General features: G+C 60.7%; 4 protein-coding genes across 4 annotated transcripts; 2 read left to right on the top strand and 2 right to left on the bottom strand.

The window, feature by feature from the left end:
- The first annotated feature begins 351 nt into the window (after positions 1 to 351).
- Positions 352 to 2,504, top strand: CHLRE_04g226176v5 (uncharacterized protein). Its single transcript, XM_043062004.1, has 2 exons — positions 352 to 601; positions 1,259 to 2,504. The coding sequence occupies exon 2, from the start codon at positions 1,412 to 1,414 to the stop codon at positions 1,637 to 1,639; it is 228 nt and encodes a 75-aa protein (XP_042925356.1). The 5' UTR covers positions 352 to 601; positions 1,259 to 1,411; the 3' UTR covers positions 1,640 to 2,504.
- Positions 2,505 to 2,675: 171 nt separating this feature from the next.
- On the bottom strand, positions 2,676 to 10,801 carry CHLRE_04g226150v5 (uncharacterized protein). Its single transcript, XM_043062003.1, has 15 exons — positions 10,335 to 10,801; positions 9,870 to 10,073; positions 9,596 to 9,671; positions 9,267 to 9,414; positions 8,875 to 8,950; positions 8,387 to 8,539; positions 7,827 to 8,004; positions 7,560 to 7,651; positions 7,265 to 7,372; positions 6,927 to 6,994; positions 6,441 to 6,504; positions 6,118 to 6,202; positions 5,645 to 5,809; positions 5,089 to 5,204; positions 2,676 to 4,738 (listed from the first exon to the last, which is right to left on the bottom strand). The coding sequence occupies exons 1-15, from the start codon at positions 10,464 to 10,466 to the stop codon at positions 4,571 to 4,573; spliced, it is 1,833 nt and encodes a 610-aa protein (XP_042925355.1). The 5' UTR covers positions 10,467 to 10,801; the 3' UTR covers positions 2,676 to 4,570.
- A 734-nt stretch (positions 10,802 to 11,535) lies between these two features.
- Positions 11,536 to 12,451, bottom strand: CHLRE_04g226138v5 (uncharacterized protein). Its single transcript, XM_043062002.1, has 2 exons — positions 12,433 to 12,451; positions 11,536 to 12,143 (listed from the first exon to the last, which is right to left on the bottom strand). The coding sequence occupies exon 2, from the start codon at positions 11,898 to 11,900 to the stop codon at positions 11,727 to 11,729; it is 174 nt and encodes a 57-aa protein (XP_042925354.1). The 5' UTR covers positions 11,901 to 12,143; positions 12,433 to 12,451; the 3' UTR covers positions 11,536 to 11,726.
- A 1,920-nt stretch (positions 12,452 to 14,371) lies between these two features.
- CHLRE_04g226126v5 (uncharacterized protein) lies at positions 14,372 to 19,647 on the top strand. Its single transcript, XM_043062001.1, has 2 exons — positions 14,372 to 15,150; positions 15,788 to 19,647. Exon 2 carries the CDS (start codon positions 16,575 to 16,577, stop codon positions 16,839 to 16,841), a length of 267 nt encoding a protein of 88 aa, XP_042925353.1. The 5' UTR covers positions 14,372 to 15,150; positions 15,788 to 16,574; the 3' UTR covers positions 16,842 to 19,647.
- The last annotated feature ends 14 nt before the right edge of the window (positions 19,648 to 19,661 follow it).

Here is a 19,661-nt window from a genome sequence, read left to right as displayed (position 1 = left end):
CCACTCAACCCACTTGTTCTCCCACACGTTCTTAAAAACTGCAAGGCATTTCAGCAGTTCACAGGCCGCACAGTGTAACCAATGTGTGAGCATTTGGATCATACACATCCGCCAAGGTGACACACGTGGGCGCACCTGTGATCCAAAGGAATGCTATTCGACGGACAAGCACTGGGCATCAATCTTGCCGCGAACGCCGATAGCCCGACAGTGCGGTACATACACCAGGCCTCTAGTGCCCGCCTGAAGGTTTTGAACCCATAATCCATCCCTTCGTCCCGGCCCCTGTGTCTGCCCCGTTGATGGTGCTTCGGTGCCCGGTCCGGTCTCCGCTTTCCTACCAAAATGAGTATACCGACACCAGGCACCCCAGAAGCGCTCTGCCATTCCTGCGAATGACAAAAGGGCCCCTCGAGGATCGAACTCGAGACCTGCTGATACGCCGCATGCATTTGCAACTGCAGTCAGCTGCTCTACCACTGAGCTAGAGACCCATCCTATAGGCGACATCACCGTGGCTCAAGTCGCCTAGTCATACAGACTGGCGTTGTTTCGCACAGGAGACTGCCTCGATTGGTGCAGACTCATTGTGATGGTGATGGTGGGGAGTTGCGGGAATTGAACCCACGACCTCTCGCAGGTTAGACGACAATGGTCGGGTCCCTAAGCGAGAATCATACCACTAGACCAAACTCCCTCTCGAAATGTGCCTAAGTGCGAGGCCACACCATCCACGGCGCTGGTACCCTCGACGGGTGCACGCAGGCGGCCTTGGAGGTTCTGTGGCGGCTGGCGGTCGACGGCGTCGGCATTCTGGGCAACTCACACATGCATGGGAAGGGGAGGGGGAGGGGGAGAGCGTACGTGTATGGAGGCGACACGTAGGGCAGTGTGTGTAGTGCAATCTGTACGCATGCATGTGCATACGGTATGCATGTGTGTGGAGAGAGAGACGGTGACGTTGTCGGGCTGGCAGGGCGTGCTGTCAGAGGCGGTTCTGGCGGACACCGGGACGCGTATGCGGAGGAGGAGCGCCGTGTGACTGGCCAGCCGCCCTCGCAGCAGCAGCAGCACATGCAAGTGCAGATGCACATGCACATGCAGCAGCAGATGCAGACGCAGGACCAGCAGATGCAGGCGATGCAGGGCCAAGTCCACCTGGATAGGCAGCCAGCCGCACCTGCAGCACCTGCACGGCTCCAGCAGCGGCGCGGACAGCGGCGGCTCCTTACTTCCCGCGCCCTCTGTCGGGCTGCAGCATCGGCTCCGGCCTGGGCACGTTCAGCCCATCAGCGGGCAACGGCACCGGCACTGCGCCCGGCAGCACGCGCTGCCGGCAGCGGCGCCACCAACGGCTCCCTTAGCACCGCAAACAGCGACACGGCCCCTGGGCGACTCTGCGAGTTCGTTGATGGCCAGTACGGCCAGTACTTGTACCGCATCAACGCCGTCAGCCCATGCCGCCGTCATTTCCAACGAGCTGCATGCTCTTGGTCCCGATAAGCTAGTGAATGCAGTGTGTGGCGTCAGCAGGGAGGGTGCCTGCCCTGAGGCCCTGGTCGGCTACTCGCTCCGTGTAACGTTTGAGGATGTGGACTGTGGCGCCCGCAACATTACCATCCACGGCAAGGACTGCTGAAGCGCTGAACCCACTCGCTCACGTAAGTAATAAGGTGCGGGTGTGGGTTTGGGTGCGGGCGGGTGCGGGTGCGGGCGGGTGCGGGTGCGGGTGCGGGTGCGGGTGCGGGTGCGGGTGCGGGTGCGGGTGCGGGTGTGGGTGCGGGTGCGGGTGCGGGTGTGGGTGTGGGTGTGGGTGTGGGTGTGGGTGTGGGTGTGGGTGTGGGTGTGGGTGTGGGTGTGGGTGTGGGTGTGGGTGTGGGTGTGGGTGTGGGTGTGGGTGTGGGTGTGGGTGTGGGTGTGGGTGTGGGTGTGGGTGTGGGTGTGGGTGTGGGTGTGGGTGTGGGTGTGGGTACGGGTGCGGGTGCGGGAGCGGGAGCGGTAGCGGGTGTGGGTGCGTGGGGGTGCGGGTGCGAATGCCCCTACCTCCTCTGGGTTAGCGCTGTTTGACGTACGTACATACCGTACTGCCACTCCTGAACTCGAAGCAGTCTTCCTCACATTCAAAGCCCTTCATGCCGCGCCTCGCACCCCTCAGGTTCTGAGCCTGATGGTAACGGCAGCCTGCGGCAGCAGTCGGGCTGCGGGCCTGCGGCGGACAGCGCGAGAGGGTGCAGCAGCAGTGTAATGTGACAGGAGCTATAGCGAGGCGGCAGTCAACTGTTGTATTGATGTGTAACTGTTTCTTGTATTGATGTGCTGCTGCGGAGGTCATTAATGCGGAGGTCCTTGTGGAGTTGCAAGAGCCAGGCGGCATCAGGGAGCATGACTGGCTGGCTGCAGGCTGCGCGGAATCCATGGGTATGTGATGGGACAGTGTCATATGATGAACCAAGCCATGTGCGTGGGCGGGAGTTCATGGGTAAGTTGTGTAAGTTGGACATAGGGTCGGGTGCGTGGCCGCTGGTTTGGCATACATACGTGCGGCCGTGTTAGGCTGCATGCACGAAATGCAAACAAGGTAGTGTTGCGGTGCGGGTAGGGGGCCGTGGGGGCAGGGGGGCAGGGCAAGTTTTGCAAGAGGGTTTCGGAGATTGCAGGGTGGGGCCTCTGCGGTCTTTCTGATTGTTTTACACATGATTGCGTTCATTGAAGTGGAGTGCAGAAACGCACACCCCTGGTCGTAAGAAGCTTGCGCATCCCACATACGTTTCGAGAAACCGAATGCATATCGAGCATGGTGCCGTGTAGCTTCAAGCTTGGCAATAATAAAACCAGAAGAAAGGGGCTGCAGGCAACTGGCACGTCCGTCTAATCCATCCAGCACTTTATGCTAACATCCAATGCGACATGAATGCGGCATGGGCATGCAACTTCGTCCTCAGCCCCACGCATTCTCAGCCTGCCGCCAACCAACCGACTCCTGGCACGATCTTTGGGCCGCTACGAAGTAGTACAGGGACATCTTGCTGCAGCAGGGATTATTGATACGGCCAGAGTGTTGCTTCGAAACTGAAATGCTGGACGGGAGACGCAAAGCCCGGCAAGCCCCCCCAGACGCACAGTACGCAGTGCCGTCCAGCAAATCAATGATTAACACAAAGTGGCATCCATTAAGATAAAGTAAGTGGCGCCCATTATGACAAAGTAACGCCCATGCATGCACAGTGCACCCTTGCGTCATGCATACCGTATGCAGCCATGATCATGGGAAATCTTGAGTCGTCAACTGGTTGGGTGTGTGCGGCAACTACGTATGGTGACTCCGCAGCCGTTCCCAAACCGCCCACTCGGCCCCTTCACCACCAGCAGCCAAGCAGGCCACCTGGGCACAACCAATCTCGAATGTGCCGCCCAAGATAGAACCTCCCAAGTCAACAGACACCCTTCCAAGGGCTACGCAATCTCCGACTGACCATAATCCAAACGCATTGCAAATGCATCACATTTTTTGTCAATGCAAATAAAGTAAGTCCCTTGTACAGTCCCTGACATGCCGTGCAGCATAATGGCGTGTCACCCATGTCGCCACGTACTTCCTTCTCTTCCTGTTCAATGGTTTCTCCGCACGCCACCACCACGCACATTACCCATTGTGATAGCAGGCGCCACAAACAGAACCAACCCAGAAGGCTTCAGTGGCCTCTGAGGGCGGTACCCGTGGCCCTGTCCCCCCATAGGTTTCTGGATGCAATGATTTATTTTGGGATTGAAATGAACTCCGCCCGCCGCCCCTCCCTCCCCAAACGCACCCTCAGCTCTCATGTACAACGCGGCCTTGCCATCCATACATGCATGACTTCACATGCACACCCGTCTCCTTTGCAAATAATGCAACCGCATACAGGTACAGCCCAAAGAAAGTACCTTGTTTTCTTGCCGTACGCATGTGGCACGCCTCAATCTGCATGCAAGTGCGTGTCAACATACCGCACTTGGCACGCGGCGGTTGGCCGCCTGCTGTATTTTTTCCGTGCATACTCCACCCATGCTTCCATGCATTGACAGGACGCTCTGGATATCGTGGTGTGACTGCTGTCACTGTTGTCGTACGTATGGCCCCACACCCACCACCATCATGGATACGTCATTCTCCTACCGCTCCTAGACTACGGTACTTGCCCTGCTCTGCATTCGGCAATTTCACTGGCGACCGCTTGAAAGACAGGTGGCATGCACGCATCAGCGCAGGGGTGCCCACTCTACTTACCCCTGACCCCATGTAAACCTCTCGCAATGCATGTGCTGCACACACACGAAGCTGCAGCGGGAAAGTGTTGGCTCCGGGCACATGATGAGGCGGGTGGTATGTGCCGGCCGTGGGCGTGCACGTCCGGTAGCCGCCCATGCAAGGGCACGCGCCCGCGCCCGCGACGCGCGCCGTCAGCCCCGCCATCGGCTCCGCTGTCACGCCCGCCGTCACGCACCCGTGATTTCATACGATTACTAACTTGCCTAAACCTGTGATGGCAAATTTGTGATGGCCGTTCCTTCACTCCAACGCGCGTTGACACTACTCCAGGTTGGGCGCGGGCCCGGTGAACCATTGCCGGCCGCCGAAGCCGGGCGCATAGAACAGCACCGCGGCCAGCGCCAGCACCGCCACGATGAGCGGTGCTGTGTAGTTGGCGGACCCGGGCGTGATGGGATAGGTGGTGGGCAACACGAACACCACACTGGTCTGCACAGGGAGGCGGGTAGGGGCAGGGGCAAGGGTCGCCAAACCATCGAGCGAAAGATAGAGGGCCGGGTAGGCAGGAGGCAGGCTGTTCGCTCGGGGCCCGCGCAGGCTGTCACACGCACTTTGGGTCCGCAATGCCCCCGTGCCTCCACTCCTTTATTTACTCGCGCACCCATGTGGCTGGCACCAGCCTGAATCCAGGTGCGACCCTGCCCCCACGCTATGCCCCTCCGCCTGCCTCCCCTCTGCTGGCTGCCCCGCACATACCGCCCCTGGTTTAGTTTCGGCTATTATCTGCACCACCACCACCCCATGCTGCCTGCCCCCCCCATGCTGCCTGCCTGCCTCACCAGCAGGATCCAGATGCAGGCGACGACGGCGAGTGGTTTGGACATTCGGCCCAGGTTGAAGGGCCCCGGCAGGAAGGAGTACTGGTCGTGGAAGATGCGCAGGAAAATGGGGATGCCTGCGTGTGCGTGTGCGTGTACGGGACGGAGCAAGGTAAGGGGTCAAGGCTCGTTCTTTGCGCCCCGTCGCACTTCTAATCGGAACTTTTCCAGTGAACACACACCACACTCACCTCAGACCCGATCCTCCCCTTGCCCAATCACCCTTTCAGGCTCAGTGTGTACTTGGAATTACGCGCTGGTTCCGACTGCCACGCCTCACCTCGTAACCCCTCACCCACCCCTTCACCCACCCTTCACCACCCCTACACCCGCTCCTCACCGCAGCTGAGGCTCATCAGCGCCACCTCACCCCCTCACCCCGGCGCTCCGCACCACGGCCGCATGAGCCACGCGAGGCGGGTATGCCTGGCATGCAAGCCGGAACGCGACAAATGGACACCCGCCACACCCGCCACACTGGCACGCGACACATACACAGCAGCCGCCCCTCACCCACCGTAGCTGAGGCTCAGCGCCACCACGCTGCCGGCGCTGATGGTCGCGAACAGCAGGTCGTTGTAGATGCACGGCACCGCCAGCAGCGCCGCCAGCAGCGCCATGAGCCACGTGGCGGACACCGGCAGCCGGCTGGCGGGGGCCAGGCGCCGCCACAGCCGCGCGCCTGCGTGTGTGTGTGTGTGGGGGGGGGTAGCCATCCATGGGATGGTGTGTATCAAATATGAAGTGAAGGGGGGGCGGGAAGGGAGGGAGGTTACATTCATGATTCGTTAAGGAAGTGGTAGACGGTAGACAAGCTGGGGTGGGGCGTGAGTGTGTTGGAGAGCACAAGCTGTGGCTGGTGCACGGGTATGTGTGTCAGTGAATGGAGGAGACCTGAGAGAGAGGGAGAGAGCACCATGCATCACGCACGCACACACACACACACACACACACACACACACACACACACACACACACACACGCACACACCTGGCATGGCGCCGTCCCGGGAGAAGGCATAAAGCATTCGCGCGTTGGCGCACAGCGAGGCGTAGGCGGCGAAGAACAAACCCACCTGTATTTGTAATACGGTACATGGCGTCAGGTGGTTGTGGGTTGTGGGTTGCGCATGAATGACGACGTGGGCGCATGAGTGAACAACTAGTGGGTCCACCTTGTGCGCTGGCAGCGGTACGTGTATCTTCTCTCCCCCCCCCCCGCGCGTACACACCAGCTCACCAGGGACCCCGCAGCCCCACTACACACCAGCTCACCAGGCTCACGTACGACAGCCCCACTACACACCAGCTCACCAGGCTCACGTACGACAGCCCCACGGCGCCGTACCCTGTGCCGTACCGCGCCGCAAACACGTCCCTGTATGCGCATTCGTGTGAACGGGTTGGGGATGGGTTAGTTCACAATGACACAGAGACGCTAAGACGCAGGGACGGGGTAGGTCCAACAGGAAGTAGGCCCAAACAAGCAAAGCCTCGTCGTCCATCCACGTCCGCGCCACTGGTGTGCACACATGCACACCTGCATTGGCATGCACACTGTCAACCCGTTCGCCCTGTGCTTTCCACACATGCACACACCCACACCCACACCCACACCCACACCCACACCCACAACCACACGCCCACACCCACACACGGCCGGCCCACCGACCACCACATCCCCAACATTCCCTCAATCCCAGCCATGACCACCCCAGCCAGCCATGACCACGCACACACGCACGCACGCACACACGCCCGCCCGCCCGCCCGCCCGCCCGCCCGCCCGCACGCACGCACCACAGCAGCTGTATCATGGCGCTCTGCCCGCCCGTGGCGTTGTGCGGGTTGAGCAGGTTGGCCTCGTTCTGACGGTAAAAGCAATCGAATGCAAAGGAAGGAGCGAGTTGGGGATAGGGAGCATAAGCCGCAGCGCCAAGCAAGGCGGGCGCCCAGACACGGGATGCATGGAGGTAGCTGGATGGGCAAATCAAGGCAAGATTCATGCAATTCGTGGCGAGCTGTGCACATGATAGGCGGGGACTGGTGCATCCGCACATGCAACCATTCAAGCCGCACCACGCGCGGCCAGTGGCAACATGTGCATGCATGTTTGCTTTGCGTGTTGCGGTTCCTACCTGCAAGGCGAAGGTGAGGCAGATGATGAGGCAGAAGCCCACGCCGCTGGTCACCACCACGCTGCCCACGAGCGCGCGGGCGCCCGCGTTCTCTGCGTCTATGGTCTCCTGCGTGCACGTGCACAGTAACGATTGGCAGCAAGGGAATGTAAGCAAGCGAGCTGTATCTGGTTGTACATCGGTGGATCGGTACAAATCGAGTTGAAACGCGCAGGCCTTTTCCACACATGCAGTGGAGTTACCGCATACATGGCGGCCCCGGCGGGCCTCATCATGCTCGCCATCACGCACGCACCTCCACCACGTGAATGGCGGCGTCGTACCCCATGATTGTCCACTGGCTCATGAGCAGCCCCAAGAGGAAGATATAGGCGGGGCTGGTGATGCCTGTGTGTTTAGGTGTGGTGGGCGCATTTTTGAGGTGCAGGTGCTTAGGTGCAGGTGCTTAGGTGCAGGTGCTTAGGTGCGGGCAGCTTTGGAACTGCTGGTTGCTGGGAACTCATCATGCGTCGATCAAGCGTGTTGCCGACGGGCACGGTGGGGGCCAGCCACTGCTACCCACCATGGACCTGGCTGTTGGGCGTCCACATTGTGAACACAAAGTCCGGCGAGTTGAGTTTTGGCGCGATCAGCATCATGGAGATACACAGCGCCAGTGTCGCAATGACGTGCCAGAAGAATGAGGTTGTGGCGAGGAAGGATGTCAGGTGGATCGACAGCGAGTTGAGGGCGGCGTGGGTCTGTGGCGGCAGGGCGGAGGGAGGGGGCGGGAGGGATCGGAGTCATCAGCGATAGAGTGAAGACGGAGACACGGCAGGAAATGAGCAGGATGCGTACGTGGCGAGTAGTGCGCGCCGGACCAAGGCAAGGGCTCGTGAAGCCCGCAGGCAATTACGGTAGGCACTGCATTTGACGCTAGCAGCGGGCCTCCTCTGCCGGTGGTAACAGGCGTGTGCGCGCCCGCGCAGCGATGAACGCATCCGCACTGTCCGCACACTGTAGGCCCAGCCCTTCCAGCCGCAGCACGCATGCCGTACAACCGTCAGCCGTTCCCCTCTGCAGACCCCTGTCATACGGGCCCCTGCAGCCCCCTGTCGTACGGCCGGCACGTACGGCACGCACCAGCAGCATGGCAGCCAGCACGCCCAGGATTGCGGTGCGGCTGAGGCGCACGCCGTCCGAGTTGGCGGCGCCGGCCGCCCCGTGGGTCTGCATGAACACAGCCGTCGCCACGCCCTGTGCCAGTGTGTACTCCAGCCCGGCGGTGAAGGCGACCTGGGCGGGGGGCGGGGATAGCCATTCATGAAAGAACGAAGTGATTAAATCACACGTTTGAAGTGGAGGAGGATGAGGTGAGGGGCGTAAGCAGCGAGCCGTGGTGAGTACTAGTACGGTCTTGTTAAACACCGCGTGGCCGTGTGCACCCCCAGGGACCCAAGCAACCCAATCCAGTCTCTTTCAGTACCCACGCATGCACCTAGGCCGTCAGCCAATGCGCACGCGCGCGCACACAGCACCCGACACTGTCGCCCCCGGCATGCACATACAGTAGGGATTGCGCGCGCACGCGCGCACACATACACACACATACACATACACGTGACACACACCTGGCCTAGCAAGTTGAGCCAGCCAGCCATCCAGCACACCAGCGTCCGATGGCGCCGCGGTGCCAGGCTGAACGACCTGCGTGGTTGCGTGCGCGTGTGCGTGTGCGGCGCACATTGTTGTGGGTTTATTTCCACGGGGTCAGGGGTGCCCCTGAACAGGGTCGGGTGCATGGAGTGTGTGCGGTGTCGGTGGTGTAGACCTCGTCCTGCTCCCTGCCCCTGCCCCTGCCCCAACGGCCCCTGCCCCTGCCCCTGCCCCTGCCCCCGTCCTGCCCTGCCCCTGCCCCTGCCCCTGCCCTGCCCCTGCCCCTGCCCCTGCCCCTGCCCCTGCCCCTGACCCCGTCCTGCCCCTGCCATGCCCCTTCCCTTGCCCCGGCGCCGCCAGCACCCACCAGTAGTAGATGCCGCCGCTGGTGGGCAGCGCACTGAGCAGCTCCGCCAGGCACAGCGCCACGCACAGGCTGAAGGCGCTGCAGATGAGCCAGCCCCACACCGCGCTCACAGGGCCGCCGTACGCCATGCCCTGTGTGCCGTACGTGTCTGCGAGCAAACGCGGGGCGCGTGGGCGAAAGAGCGTGTGTGTCAATGTCCGTGTGTGAGGGAAGCACATTTTCGTACGGGTGCGGTGCCAACGATCGTGTTTGTTGTTAAGGGGTTAGTTGTGTAAGGCCAGCCGCCCGCACACACAACCGACACACAACCACTACGTGGCACAACGCACCATTGATTGCGAAGAATGACAGTACGCTGGTCCCGATGGCAAGATTATTCAACATGGAGAACTTGCGTTGCAGCTCCTGCAGACCGGGGGTGAGCATGTAATGCATGGCATGCACCGTGGGCCCTGCCATCATGTCCATAACCTGTCCAGCCCAACCCTTACCCGCTCATGCGCTTCAGCCAGTGCTAGCTACGCTATTGCTACCAAATCTCCAAGGACCGAATGGGGGATGAAACACAATGCACGTAAACAACCACCTAAAGCGCCGACGCACCTGTCGGTAACCGAGCTGCCACAGCTTGACTTCATCCCACTTGCCCGCACGCGAGGCGCGTGGCGGCTGCCCGCCACCAGCCCGGCCGCTCTTCTGCTGCTTTTTGCTTGTGAAGCTATTACTGCCGAAGTAGGGAGACGCGAAGCTGGACCCCTTTGTTGGAGCGGCATGGCCGTTGTGGTGCTGGGCGTGCAGGGCATGGAGCTGCGGCATTGGCAGACATGCGAGGTGGGTTGGGAGTGAACTAGAAGGCGCATTGTGCGGCTGAGAGGAGGTGTGCCCCTGGTGCCGATGGGGTTGCGTGTGTGTGTGTGTGGAGGGGGGAGAGGGGGGGTCGCCGAGGGGCGGGCACCACTGGCGGAACGCGACACAACAACCCTTCCGTGACATGCAAGCGACTTTCTGAGCGCTAGTCTTAAATTTTTTGACTTCTTACACATAGCATGCGTGTAAAGTAATGCGCACCTGCTGCGGCGCCGGCTTCGCGCCTGTTTGATACGCCTCTAGCTTCGCGGCCGCCTCGAACGGATATACCTGGCCGCGCTGAGAGGTGATCACCAGCGTTCGGTTGCCCTCGACGGGTGGACCACTGGCCATGTGGTGTGACTCCTCAGCTGAAACGCGCCATCCGCCCTCATGAGCGTTGTGTTAGTGAGCCAGTAGCCTGACCATTATGCCAGTCCACAAACGTCGTCAATTTAGCTAAGGACAGCCTACAGGTGGGCCCGCAGCCGAAATTTGGTATCCTTGACCCTTAGATTGGCCTCTATGTAGGTTAAATGAGGGCTGTGTGTGTCGTTTGCAAGTTATCGCTTGGAAGTGAACCGGGCAGACAGCGACAGTGACCTTCAGTAAGACCTCTCGCTCACAGGTGCGTCAAGCGTTGTCACGGCGCGTTCGTCAGCAGCAGTAGGAGTGTATGGTTCTGAGCCTATCGATTGAATAATGAAGCCGCACATTTGCCCAATGTCAGCACCGGATTTTGAACCGTCAGCGTCACTGTGATCGGGAGCGTGCCCACCGCCAGTCATCATCCGCCACACTCATGGCGCCGTGTGGGCGCTGCTGAAATTGTCACATCCCCATGGATATGGAGAGGCACCTGCTGCAGTTTAAAGCGCATGCCCATTGCGGCAGGATTGAAAGCGGCGGGCCCCAGGGGATTCTGGGCGGGCAAACCCACACGAAACCAGGCGGGCGTCGGCGACCCATACTTGGTGATTCCCTCATCAAGATATCAAATGAATGCTATATAGGCAGTTATCTTAAGACCGAGGCAGGAACTCGATCACATCAGTTTGACAATGAGAAGACCTTGACTCAAGCCCCCCAATAGCATATCTGGGACTCTGTCCCCTCGGGCCATGCGTTCCTGTCCAGGGGGCCTAGCGGTCGCATCTTGGTGATGTTCCTGGACAACGTTGCCTCTCCGCCCCCGTCTCCCTGACGGTGTGTGGCGTGGTGCTCTGCGGTGCGTCGTGTTCTCGGTACTGTGGCCTGTGGTCGTGCTGTTTGGTGTGGCGTAGCGGTGCCTTATGAGCCGCGTATCTTGGGATGCTGTGTCTGGTGTGGCTCTGGCGGGCGTTTCGCTTGGCTTCGGCACGCCTACACAGCTGTGAGTTGAGTCGGGCAGCCAAGCGGGCATGGCGGTCTCCCCGTGCCGAAGACTGCCGAGTGTTTACACTGTCCCCTTCTTTGTAACCCGCAATCATATCTGATAAGGTTTTGTATCATTTGGAGTTCGTGGGCCTCCTTCATTTCTCCGCGTTCAATCTCCGTCATGGTTAATTAATCTGCGTTCAGTCCTAATCCCTCTCTGTCCCTCTCCATGAGCGTTGGCTGCCTCGTTAGTATGTGCTACAGGAATGAAAATGAGGGTACCAGTGTAAAATGAGTTAAACGAGTCCGGTCCGGCTCGGGCCCTGCCGGTGCGGCCCCGGGCGCGGCGGCGGTGCTGCCGGTGGTGGCGGTGGCGGCTGCGGCTGCGGCTGCGAGGGCTGTGGCGGGCGCGGCGTGCTGCAGGGTGACCATCACGCCGCAATCCTTGGCGGTCACCGACTTGAGGTAGCACCGCAACTTGTCCAGAGCGTCGGCGGGCCAGGGGGAGTGCTGGTGCTGGTGGTGCTGGTGGCTTTGGTCGTGGCTTTGGTCGTGACTGCTGCCATTGCCTCCAGTGGTGGCGGCGGTGGTGGCGGCGGTGGTGGCGGCGGGTCCGGGCGCAGGTGCCCCGGCGGTGGGCTCGTTTCCAGCGGCGGTGGAGGGCCAGGAGCCGGTCTGCACGGGGTGGCGGCGGGGGGTGGCGGCGGGGGTTGGTTTCACTATTCCAACAAAGAAACCAGAATCACGGAGACGCATGGCATGGGGGAGATGGTGGGGTAATTTATTCAATTCCCGGTACCAGGTTACATGCCCGAGCCCGAGGGGAAGGGGCCGCATACGAGGAGTTGAGCACCTATCGGCACACCAAACGGTGGTGGTGGTGGTGGTGCAGGCGGTGGTGCAGGGCGGCTGCAGGGAGGGATCCCAGGCGGTAGGTCAGGCACCTGGACGCGGCCGCACGCACCTTGACTGCCGCCTCGAGCTGGTGGAGCAGGCTCAGCGCCCCCGCCGGCCTGTGAGTCCAAAAGGCGCACGCCCAGGAAACCCTGGAAAGTACAAAACTTTTTCGCGCCCACGGGTTGTGTAATGCGTTGTAGTGCACGGGCTCACGTATGAAGACGCGATGAACCGCTTGTCGGTCGTGCCACCACTAACAACCGCAGGACTGGGGGGATACCGGTCACACGCACACGAACACACGCGTACGGTACGGTACACAGGCACACACACGCGGCCCTTGGACGAAGGTCTTGGCTTCGGGACGGCGGCGGTGTAGATGCAGCGAACCTTGAATGGGTTGACGGGAGATATGTATATACGGGAGTCTCGGGAGTCTCAGGAGTCTCAGGGGTGAAGCAGCAGCCGGGACTCACACACACGCTCACGCACACAGGCAGCGGCAGGGGTCACGGAGCACTGGGCTCTGGATGGTCTGCGGCGCTGACTGGAGGCGGGTGGTGCTAGGCTGACGAAGGAGGCGAAGGAAGAAGGAGAAGGCAGAGAAGGGAGTAGGAGGCGAAGGCAGGGGATTCCGGGAGTGCAAGGCAGGGACCAGGGCCGGAGCTGGTGGGTGCAAGGCACGACACCAAGCTGCTGCGACACAGGAAACCTAAGCACAGGCACGCAGGGAAGGGAGTCTCAAATGCAGGAGGGCTCGAGGCGACCTGCGGGCTCTGCAACACGGAGCGTGAAGCAGGCAAGGGAGCCGGGTGGTGGCTCGCAAAGAAGGCGGAGAAGTAGCACTGGCGTGGCGCAGACGGCAGGCGGTGCTTTGGAGACAGACGCGGGCAGCTGTAGTCGCTGACGGGGCGCGGAGAAGTAGTCGACGGCTCCTTGAGGACGACGACGAGGGAAACGCAGGGAAACCTGTGAGGGGCCTGTGGCTGGGGATAGCTACACAGGACACACCAGCACAATACAGCGCCGGCCCTTCGGGCCGGCGGAGAGACCGGAGGGGGAGCGCCCGCTCGCGGCGAGAGTCGGATACAGGGCCGTCAGGCCGAAGGGGAAACAGACAAGCTTGATTGCTTGTTACAGGAAACTTGGAGAGCTTTAATTGTTTGTTGATTGACTCGCACGCTTGTACTTGTTTGTGTACTTGTTGGTGGAGTGAAGAAACAACGCCGCGTGCGCCCATTTGAAGGCTCGCGCGTCGTGGCCTCTTCCCGTACCAAACTCCAGCTACTTCAGCCATCTCCAGGCCACAGGTCGGCAGGTAGAGACGCTGCTACGCAACTACAAATGTTCACCCTGTTCAACAGGCCAAAATCAACACTAACTTCACAAGGAAAGCAACCAAACCACACCATTCGACACGAGCTGCGAAATGCTATGGGACGTGCCCGAGCAAATGACCGAAACTGCGTCTTATTTCGACAGATTGAAACCTCGCAGCCGTGCAGTAGCACACCAACGTTTTTATCCGAATTCTTTGTCAGGCCTGTGCTGCTTGAAGCTTTTATCAAGCGGCGCGCAACTGTAAATCCAGAACTCCTAACAACTTCTCAACCGGCGCGGCACCATCGGCATGCTCGCTGTCGCTCGCCGACTCCCAACACCCGTAAACAATACTATTATCTATCTTCAAGCACATATCACCCCAGATGTCATCCTCCGTATTGGGCGTGCTGCCCGAAGCGAGCAACATCGTGCAACACCTCAGGTGCTTCCGCACACGCACAGGCTTTCGCGCGTGCGTTGCGGAGCATGTTGTAGCATGTGGTGAAAGTGTGGCGTGTCGGGAAATCCTGACTGCCGCATATTCAACCCACAGCTGTGAGTCCTCCGTCGGCACCCTTGCCCGTCCCTTGGGCAAGCAGGTAGGCAGGATACCGCACGGGCCACGGCTCATCAACACAAAGGCAGATCCGTACTTGGCTTTCCACTCCTGCCATTACCCAACACACAACACAAAGGCAGATCCACGCTTGGCTTTCCGCTCCTGCCATTACCCAACATACAACTCAAAGGCAGATCCACGCTTGGCTTTCCACTCCTGCCGTCATCCAACACACAACACAAAGGCAGATCCATCCACGCTTAGCTTTCCACACCTGCCGTCATCCAACATACAACACAAAGGCAGATCCATCCACGCTTAGCTTTCCACTGTCACCGCAACTATCAAACACGCCCCTGGAGTCTTTGCACACCAACGGGTGTGTGGGCTCTTAGCAGGTGCTACCCCCAACACTTTTCTGCACCTGTGGCCTCTTTTCTCCAGATTGTTTGCCCAAACCCCTGTGTGAGTAGGCGGGGCTGTATGTGGACCCGTCCTCGCATCACACGCACACACACACACACACACACACACGGGTTGCCGCTGTCACCGGTGGCCAGCCAGGTCGCTGGTACATTCAGTCATACACACAAAACCTTATCCCTGAGAAGCTTCGGCACACCGACTGGTGTGTGGGCCCATAGCAAGCGCTGCCCCAACACTCATCTACACTTGCGGCCTCTTTTGCTTCGTTTTAATTTGATAAACCCGACCCAGCACGCCTTGACATGACATGGGTTACGAAACACCGACCCAGCCAACGGTTTTCCTCCATAGGCGCGGCTCTCTCGTATTTCTGTTCCAAGCGGTCTTCTAAGTATCAGGCAAGACATTACTTGCACACACAAACATAATCAAACAAACAAGTGAGTAAGGCTAAATTTTAACACAAATCCCAACCAGGTGTGGGCCATGAGCAGGTGTACGCCAACATTGCTGTCCACCTGTGGCCTCTCACGCCCCGACTGGAACCCAACCCAAACACACATGCGTGCATGGCAAACCACATGGTCTGTTGCACAGAACGAAGGGATAGTTTATGGTGGTCTTGAGTGAAGGTGGAGGGAAGGCGTGTTCTGATGTCACATGTGGTGGTCGCTTGCGACGACGGCGATGGTGGCGGCGATGGCGGGCCTGAACACCAAAACTGCCAGAACTTGTCTGGTTGAGGATCTTAACGCACCCTTTGTGTAGACATTGGCGGCGGCGGCGGCGGCCGCGCCTACGATGGTAGACACTCTTGAGCACGGTTGATGATGTGGGAGGATGCACGATCAAAGAACCCCTGCCTTTGATGAGCAGCAGGAGATCGTGCGGCTTGTAGTCGCGCGATGGCAACGGGCTTCCCACTCCGTCGGCATGAACCGAAAGCGCTGTGGGCCCAAGGAGCATAAGCGCTGCGGTTGAAGCTGAAATTATATCATTGTCAGGCATCATTTCCCTTGAGACTACGCATGCCGTCAATACTCCGTCGGCATGAAGCGAGACGGCACTGGTTGTACGGAATAACTGAAGCTTCGTTTGCGCCTTGTCCAAACAGGATGCATGAAGACACGGTAGCGGAGTTGAGGGATAGGACGCCGACGGAGGCGGCGGAGGATCAGGAGGGAGCGAACGCAATGACGGCGGCGGAGTAGAGGGAGCCGACGCCAGCGGAGGCGGCGGGGGCTCTTGAGGGAGCGCACGCAGCGATGGCGCTAGAGTAGAGGGAAAGGACGCCACAGATGCCGGCGGCGGCTCGGGACGAGCCACGTACTGTAGCAACGGCGAAGAGCGCGCCAAAGGCGGCGGCGGTGGCTCGCAAGGAGCCAGAAGCTGCTGCGATGGCGGAGCAGAGGGCGCCAGAGGCGGCGGCGGTGGCTCGGGAGGAGCCACAAGCTGCTGCGATGGCGGAGTAGAGGGCGCCAGAGGCGGCGGCGGTGGCTCGGGAGGAGCCACAAGCTGCTGCGATGGCGGAGTAGAGAGCGCCAGAGGCGGCGGCGGTGGCTCGGGAGGAGCCACAAGCTGCTGCGATGGCGGAGTAGAGGGCGCCAGAGGCGGCGGCGGTGGCTCGGGAGGAGCCACAAGCTGCTGCGATGGCGGAGCAGAGGGCGCCAAAGGCGGCGGCGGTGGCTCGGGAGGAGCCACAAGCTGCTGCGATGGCGGAGTAGAGAGCGCCAGAGGCGGCGGCGGTGGCTCGGGAGGAGCCACAAGCTGCTGCGATGGCGGAGCAGAGGGCGCTAAACGCGGCGGCGGTGGCTCGGGAGGAGCCACAAGCTGCTGCGATGGCGGAGTAGAGGGCGCCAGAGGCGGCGGCGGTGGCTCGGGAGGAGCCACAAGCTGCTGCGATGGCGGAGCAGAGGGCGCCAGAGGCGGCGGCGGTGGCTCGGGAGGAGCCACAAGCTGCTGCGATGGCGGAGCAGAGGGCGCCAGAGGCGGCGGCGGTGGCTCGGGAGGAGCCACAAGCTGCTGCGATGGCGGAGCAGAGGGCGCCAGAGGCGGCGGCGGTGGCTCGGGAGGAGCCACAAGCTGCTGCGATGGCGGAGCAGAGGGCGCCAGCAGAGGCGGCGGCGGTGGCTCGGGAGGAGCCACAAGCTGCTGCGATGGCGGAGTAGAGGGCGCCAGAGGCGGCGGCGGTGGTTCGGGAGGAGCCACAAGCTCCGGCGATGGCGGAGTAGAGGGCGCCAGAGGCGGCGGCGGTGGCTCGGGAGGAGCCACAAGCTCCGGCGATGGCGGAGTAAAGGGCGCCAGAGGCGGCGGCGGTGGCCTGTCAGGCGTCGCAGGCAGCTGCGACGGTTGATAAAGCACTGGCTTGCAAAAGGGCTTCACCCTTGGAAGTGAGGCGGGCTGCGGAAGAGGCTGCGACAGTTGTGGACTGGAGGTGTCTGGGGGACGCCAGCAGGGTCCGCGCAGTTGGGTCTCAGCATGCGGTCTGAGCTGCGGTGTCACGGGGGGTGACACTTGGGGAGTGTTGCCTGAACGCAATGGCGGAGACATAGCCATGGGCGTCACCGGGTCCGCCCCAACATGCATTGGGTTGTACGGAGCCGGGTCAGGCATACGGGCGCGGCATGAATGTGACTCATGGTCAGCCTGCGGGAGAACGACGCTTCCATACCCGGCGTGCAGTGGGGTGCCAGGGCCGGATTGGTGCTTGAGGTCCTCATACCTTGCCGTGGCAAGGCGTACCTGTCTAGCCCATAACTCTTTCTCGTAGGGAGAGAGTTGAGGATTGACAGCGAGGTACTCAGTCAGCTCTCCCACGAACGCCCATAGTTCGCCAGCGCTGCGGTTATCACGGGATGTCACTGTTCCCTCATGGCTGCTATCAACAACCTGCAGGAAGCTGACCATCTCATAATCACACGCATCAACAGTGGGATCTGGATCCGGGTCTGGATCCGTGTAAGGCAGCTCATCAGTTGAATTCTGGCGTGACGACCCGGGAAGCGGCCCCAAAGGACCGTAGTTCTCCATCAGGTACACTCGGAGGTCACCAGTCGGCATAAGTGGCAATGGTGAGCCCGGGTACCCAAGTGTGAACCGGTCTGGCCGGTTGAGTATCACCCCACCAACGCGGATAGCGTGTGCCATGGCCTGTGATAGGGTTTCTGGCCGCGCAAGTTTGGTCTGTTGGCGGATGGGTGACCTCAGGCCGTTCATGAACCCATGCAGGTGGGTGTCATGTGCGTCACCATTGACACGCAACTCAGCGAGAAGGTGTCGGTAGCGGTCACAATAAGCACGAACAGGTTCATCCCGTTGTTGCTGACAATTGGCTAGACGGGTGTAAAGCTCACCGGTCCTGAGACCGAAGCGCTCTGTGAATGCAGCACAGAAAGCTGGCCACTCAGCAAACCCGAAGCCTGAACACCACCTTTGTGCCTCAGGGCCAAGGCGGCATTTAGCAACATCCAACCTGGTTGCGTCCGACCAGCAGTACATCCGAGCACAAACGTCCAGTGTGTCGAGCCACTGTTGCGCGCTATCAGCCGGCGTGTAGACGGGTACGCACTCAAGAGCTGATGCATCAAAACGAGGTACGACACGTCGGTTTGGCACAGGAGGTGGTTCGTCTTCTGCATCCATTGTCACGGATGGGAGGCGAGGAGCGACGTGGAAGCAAGCAGGCGCGACGGTACAGGGGGCGTCCGCACCTGTTAGGGGAGGGGCGCAATAAGGAAGGAATTGTGTGGGGTTTCAGTAATGGTTCAAAGATAGAAATGGGCACTCCGCGTAGGGGGACGCGTGAGGCAGATCAGAAGCTGACGCGTAGGATCTAAACCAAAAGACGGGTCCGACCGACAGGTCAAGCAACAGGTTCAGGCAGGGCACGACGGGCTGACCGCGCCAATGCAGGCTGGCAGAATTCAAACCTCAGTAGTGGCAAGCAAAGCAGGTGAAGCAAGCAGGTAATGCGCTCTGTAAACGGGCTGCGGGGAAAGCTGGCCCCCGTGGAGATTGCCCTGCGACTTGCGCAGCGGGCTAGGTGTCAAACACGCGACAGCAACTATACACAAAACACGTTCCCGCAACTCCCCCCACAAAAGGCGCACGCCCAGGAAACCCTGGAAAGTACAAAACTTTTTCGCGCCCACGGGTTGTGTAATGCGTTGTAGTGCACGGGCTCACGTATGAAGACGCGATGAACCGCTTGTCGGTCGTGCCACCACTAACAACCGCAGGACTGGGGGGATACCGGTCACACGCACACGAACACACGCGTACGGTACGGTACACAGGCACACACACGCGGCCCTTGGACGAAGGTCTTGGCTTCGGGACGGCGGCGGTGTAGATGCAGCGAACCTTGAATGGGTTGACGGGAGATATGTATATACGGGAGTCTCGGGAGTCTCAGGAGTCTCAGGGGTGAAGCAGCAGCCGGGACTCACACACACGCTCACGCACACAGGCAGCGGCAGGGGTCACGGAGCACTGGGCTCTGGATGGTCTGCGGCGCTGACTGGAGGCGGGTGGTGCTAGGCTGACGAAGGAGGCGAAGGAAGAAGGAGAAGGCAGAGAAGGGAGTAGGAGGCGAAGGCAGGGGATTCCGGGAGTGCAAGGCAGGGACCAGGGCCGGAGCTGGTGGGTGCAAGGCACGACACCAAGCTGCTGCGACACAGGAAACCTAAGCACAGGCACGCAGGGAAGGGAGTCTCAAATGCAGGAGGGCTCGAGGCGACCTGCGGGCTCTGCAACACGGAGCGTGAAGCAGGCAAGGGAGCCGGGTGGTGGCTCGCAAAGAAGGCGGAGAAGTAGCACTGGCGTGGCGCAGACGGCAGGCGGTGCTTTGGAGACAGACGCGGGCAGCTGTAGTCGCTGACGGGGCGCGGAGAAGTAGTCGACGGCTCCTTGAGGACGACGACGAGGGAAACGCAGGGAAACCTGTGAGGGGCCTGTGGCTGGGGATAGCTACACAGGACACACCAGCA

Source organism: Chlamydomonas reinhardtii, chromosome 4, assembly GCF_000002595.2.
Source record: "Chlamydomonas reinhardtii strain CC-503 cw92 mt+ chromosome 4, whole genome shotgun sequence".
Taxonomy (NCBI): Eukaryota; Viridiplantae; Chlorophyta; class Chlorophyceae; order Chlamydomonadales; family Chlamydomonadaceae; genus Chlamydomonas; species Chlamydomonas reinhardtii.
Note: the sequence above shows the minus strand (reverse complement) of the source record. Positions and strands in the feature narration are given on the sequence as shown.